This window comes from Rhinopithecus bieti, unplaced genomic scaffold (assembly GCF_001698545.2).
Source record: "Rhinopithecus bieti isolate Rb0 unplaced genomic scaffold, ASM169854v2 scaffold_28055, whole genome shotgun sequence".
Taxonomy (NCBI): domain Eukaryota; kingdom Metazoa; phylum Chordata; class Mammalia; order Primates; family Cercopithecidae; genus Rhinopithecus; species Rhinopithecus bieti.
Window position 1 is genome coordinate 1,054,433 of NW_016812914.1, and position 5,539 is coordinate 1,059,971.

Below are 5,539 nucleotides of genomic sequence, written 5' to 3' on the forward strand. Positions count from 1 at the left end.
AAAAGGGCCAGGCGCGGTGGCTCACGCCTGTAATCCCAGCACTTTGGGAGGCCGAGGCAGGCGGATCACGAGGTCAGGAGATGGAGACCATCCTGGCTAACACGGTGAAACCCCATCTCTACTAAAATACAAAAAATTAGCTGGGTGTGGTGGCGGGCACCTGTAGTCCCAGCTACTCGGGAGGCTGAGGCAGGAGAATGGTGTGAACCTGGGAGGCGGAGCTTTCAGTGAGTGAAAATCGCACCACTGCACTCCAGCCTGGGCGACAGGATGAGACTGTCTCAAAAAAAAAAAAAAAAGTTTCGCCTATGGAAAGGGTTTTCCCCAAGGTTAGTGGTAGAACCCATCTTTCCCTGGCTTCAGCTCCAATTGCCTTTCCCGAAACAAATGGTCCTGATTGGTGTCCCCATCCCCTTCTCAGCAGGTCGAGTCCCGGGCGCTCACCATGTTCCGGGACATTGCCCAGCAACTGCAGGCCACCTGTACCTCCCTGGGGTCCAGCATTCAGGGCCTCCCCACCAATGTGAAGGACCAGGTACAGCAGGCCCGCCGCCAGGTGGAGGACCTCCAGGCTACCTTTTCCAGCATCCACTCCTTCCAGGACCTGTCCAGCAGCATCCTGGCCCAGAGCCGAGAGCGCGTCACCAGCGCCCGCGAGGCTCTGGACCACATGGTGGAATACGTGGCCCAGAATACCCCGGTCACATGGCTCGTGGGACCCTTTGCCCCCGGAATCACTGAGAAAGCCCCAGAGGAGAAGTAGGGGGAGAGGACAGAACTTAGCGGGCCCCATCTCTATGCTGCAGCTCTGCTCCGGAGTCCTCAACCCAGGGCTCATTTCAAACCGATTTTCTAGCCACTCCACCAGCTCTTCTGTGCTGTCTGCTTGGGAAGCTGAGGCTCTCAAAACTGGGGCATCATCCAGCTGACCAATCTCTCAGTCTCTCTGAGCTTGGAAGAAGCCTGTTCTGGGCCTCACCCTATCACTCAGTAGAGAGAGAGGTCCAGAAAAATATTTTTTCAGGAAAGTTCTCCCCCACAGAATTTTTTTTTTCCTTGTTAAAAGTCAGGAATATAGGCCGGGTGCGGTGGCTCACGCCTGTAATCCCAGCACTTTGGGAGGCCGAGGCGGGCGGATCACCTGAGGTCAGGAGTTCAAGACCAGCCAGGCCAACATGGTGAAACCCCGTCTCTACTAAAAATAACAAAAAAATAAAAATGAGCCAGGCGTGGTGGCAGGCGCCTGTAATCCCAGCTACTCGGGAGGCTGAGGCAAGAGAATCGCTTGAACCCGAGAGGCGGAGGTTGCAGTGAGCCAGATCACGCCATTGCACTCCAGCCTGGGGGACAAGAGCGAGACTTAGTCTGAAAGAAAAAAAAAAATCAGGGATATAGTTCATATCCCACTTCTTTGTTTACACCAATGTCCCTGGATATCAGCCTGTAGCTAATGGACTTGGATTTCTGGTCTAAGTGGGCGTCCTGGGGATGGGGTGGAACACTGAGCTTCTAAGCCTCAATGTGGTGTAGAAAGGTGCTGGGGCCTGTCCGGCAAGCCTTGTTGAAATGCTCTGGCGTTTAGTATCATCTTAATAAACTTCACCCACAACGGCATACAGGCCGTGTGTGTACGCGCGTGTGTCTTCATCTGTCCCTGCTGCTAGAACAGAAATACCTTAGGCTGGGTAATTTATTCATTTATTTAGTTTGTAGAGATGGGGTCTTGCTATGTTGCCCAGGCTGATCTTGAACTCCTGAACTCAAGCAATCCTCCCGCCATGTCCTCCCAAAGTGCCTGGCCAGGCTGGATAATTTATGAGCAACAGAAATGTATTTCTCACAGTTCTGGAGGCTGGGAAGTCCAAGATCAAGATGCTGACAGGCCTGGCACAGTGGCTCATGCCTGTAATCCCAACACTTTGGGAAGTCGAGGTGGGAGGATTGCTTGAGGCCAGGAGTTTCAGACTGGCCTGGACAACATAGCAAGACCCCATCTCTACAGAAAAAAAAATTTTTTTAAGTTAGCCAGGCATGGTAAGGTGGGAGGGTCACTTGAGCCCAGGAGTTTGAGACTGTAGTGAGCCAAGATTGTACTACTACACTCCAGCCTGAGCAACAGAGTAAGATACCATCTCAGAAAAAAATCAAGTGACAATCTACAGTGTTTCTCTATGATAGCTACAGAGAAGGGGAACTTCAGAGACTTCTCCCAGGGACATGGAGAAGATACATTCTCAGTCTTACTGAGAATACTGCTGGAATGTAGGCCAAATCATTGTCAGTCTTTTCCGTCCTACCCTAAGTACATGAGAGGGTTCATTCTCCCCGTCACCAACCACATGTTACTTTCTCTTTGTTAATCCGTGTTGAAGTTGAATTCGTATGCACCCAAGTATAAGAATCTTTTTTTTTTTTTTTTTTTTTGAGACAGAGTCTCTCTCTGTCGTCCAGGCTGGAGTGCAGTGGCGCGATCTCGGCTCACTGCAAGCTCCGCCTCCCGGGTTCATGCTATTCTCCTGCCTCAGCCTCCTGAGTAGCTGGGACCACAGGCGCCCACCACCTCACCTGGCTAATTTTTTTGCTTTTTTAGTAGAGACGGGGTTTCACCATGTTAGCCAGGATGGTCTTGATCTCCTGACCTCGTGATCCGCCCGCCTCGGCCTCCCAAAGTGCTGAGGTTACAGGTGTGAGCCACCACACCTGGTCCCACCTCATCCTTTTGAGTATCTGGGAACTACAGGCGTGCACCACCTCACTAAGCTAAATGTTTTTTATACATATATATATACACAGATGTGGGTCTTGCTATGTTGCCTAGGCTGGTCTCAAACTCCTGGGCTCAAGCAATCCTCCCACTCAGCCTCCCAAAGCCCTGGGATTATAGGTGAGAGCCACTGCACCTGGCTGTCTCCCAATCTTCTTCCCAATCCCATCAGATAGATGCTATTATCTCCAGGGAAACTGAGGTGTAACCCAGAGAGCTCACCCTCAGCCCCACCTCAGCTACTAATAGCTAAGTAGTGATCTGAACTCAGGCCAGGCACGGTGCCTTACGCTTGTAATCTCAGCACTTTGGGAGGCCAAGGCAGGCAGGTCACTTGAGGTCAGGAGTTCGAGACCCACCTGGCTAACATGGTAAAACCCTCTCTCTATTAAAAATACAAAAAATAGCTGGCTGTGGTGGCACATGTCTGTAGTCCCAGTTACTCGGGAGTCTGAGGCACAAGATTCACTTAGCCCAGGATGCAGAGGTTGCAGTGAACCAAGATCAGGCCACTGCACTCCAGCCTGAGCAACAGAGCGAGACTCTGTCTCAAAAAAAAAAAAAAGAATTTGGACTCAAAAGAGTCAAGTTCTCTCCATGGTGCTCATAACCACCGCATTTTAAGGTAGCAGTGCCTGTTTTGGAATATCATACAGGATATATATGTTGACTTGGGAAAGTGTCAAAGATGTGTTGACAACGGAATACAGCTAAATATTGACACCATCTATGTCAAGGGTCAGCGCACCATGGTCTGTGAGCCATGTTTGGCCCACTGTCTGTTTTTGTAAATAAAGTTTTATTGGAACATAACCCCACTCATTTATTTACATGTCACTGATGACAGTAATGGCAGCATTGAGAAGTTGGGACAGAGACTATGTCTGGCCATAATTATGAAAAAATATACATATGTGTATATTTTTTGAGGCAGAGTCTCACCCTGTCGCTCAGGCTGGAATGCAGTGGTGTGATCTTGGCTCACTGCAACCTCTGCCTCTCAGGTTCAAGCGATTCTCCTGCCTCAGCCTCCCCAGTAGCTGGGATTACAGGTGTGAGCCACCTCACCCAGCAAAAATATTTGTTGTCTGGTCTTTTATAAAGAACAGTTTGCTGACCTCTGTCCTATGTGAATTAAAAAGGAAAATCAGATCAAAGAATATTCAGTATCATGTTCATGGATCTGTGGATATGTGTGCAAAAGTGGAAAACAGAGGCCAGGCACGGTGGCTCATGCCTGTAATCCCAGCACTTTGGGAGGCCAAGGCAGGCAGATCACTTGAAGCCAGGAGTTCGAGACCAGCCTGGCCAACATGGTGAAACCCTGTCTCTACTAAAAATACAAAAATTAGCTGGGCATGGTGGCACACAGCTGTAATCCCAGCTACTCAGGAGGGTGAAGTAGGAGAATTGCTTGAACCTAGGAGGTGGAGGTTGCAGTGAGCCAAGATCGTGCCACTTCACTCCCACCTGGGCGACAGAGCGAGACTCTGTCTCCAAAAAAAAAAAAAAAAAAAAAAAGTGGAAAACAGAATGGATAGGCTTGTAGGTGGAGGCTTCTAGGGGAAGTGGTGGAGAGGGAAAGTAGAAAAAAACTTGGACTTTTACTGGAATATTATATTTCTTTCTTTTTTAAAAAAATGTTTTCGAGATGGGTTCTCTCTCTGTTGCCCAGGCTGGAGTGCAGTGGTGCGATCATAGCTCACTAGTCTCAACCTCTTGGGCTCCGGTGATCCTCCCATCTCAGCCTCCCGAGTAGCAGGGCCTACAGGCACGTGCTGCCACGCCTGGCTCGTTTTTTCTTTATTTTTAATTTTTGTAGAGATGGGATCTCACTATGTTGCCAGGGCTGGTCTTGAACACCTGGGCTCAAGCAATCCTCCCACCTCAGCCTCCCAAAGTGCTGGGATTATAGGCATGAGCCACCACACGCGGCCTGTTTCTTTCACTGAAGAAGAGAAGGGGCAACTGCACCTCTCTGCAAGTGGCCAAATTCACCCATCTGCAGCCCTGGAAGTCTGAATGCTTCAGCCATTACCTTCTCTGAGCCTCAGTTTTCTCATCTGTAAAATGGGAACCATCAAACCCATTTTGATGGAGGAAAGGTTATTTTAAGACATTGATCAAGCCAGGCATGGTAGCTCATGCCTATAATTCCAACACCTTGGGAAGCCAAGGCAGGAGGATTGCTTGAGGCCAGGAGTTTGAAACCAGCCTGGTCAACATAGCAAGACATCATCTCTACAAAAGAAAAAAAAAAAATTAGATTAGACAGGCATGGTGGCATGCACCTGCAGTCCCAGCTACTTGGGAGGCTGAGGTGGGAGGATCGCTTGAGCCCAGGAGGTCAAGGCTACAGTGATTCACACCACACTGCTACACTCCAGCCTGGGTGGCAGACTGAGACCCTGTCTCAAAAAAAAAAAAAAAAAAAGACATTGATCAGATGATCACCAAAGCCCAGTCATGGTGACTCACGCCTGTAATCCCACCACTTTGGGGGGCCAAATTGGGACAATCTCTTAAACCTTGGAGTCAGGGACCAGTCTGGGTAACATAGTGAGACCCTGTCTCTAAAAAAAAATGTAAAAAATAATTCAACGCAGTATTGTGTGCCTATAGTCCCAGCTACTTGGGAGGCTGAGGCAGGAGGATTGCTTGAGGCCTAGAATGGGAGGCTGCTTTGAGCTAAGATGGTGCCACTGCACTCCAGCCTGTGTGACAGAGTGAAATCCCAGCTCTAAAAAAAAAAAAAAAAAAAAAAAAAAAAAAAAA

General features: G+C 49.1%; 1 protein-coding gene across 2 annotated transcripts in view; it reads left to right on the plus strand.

Annotated features, from left to right (window-relative positions):
• Positions 1-1,621, plus strand: part of PLIN3 (perilipin 3) — a 29,421-nt gene extending 27,800 nt beyond the window's left edge. For both annotated transcript variants that reach the window (XM_017847187.1, XM_017847186.1), the window contains exon 8: positions 422-1,621. In XM_017847187.1, the coding sequence (XP_017702676.1) occupies positions 422-763 (342 nt within the window). In that variant the 3' untranslated portion in view covers positions 764-1,621. The remainder of the gene's footprint in view (positions 1-421) is intronic.
• The last annotated feature ends 3,918 nt before the right edge of the window (positions 1,622-5,539 follow it).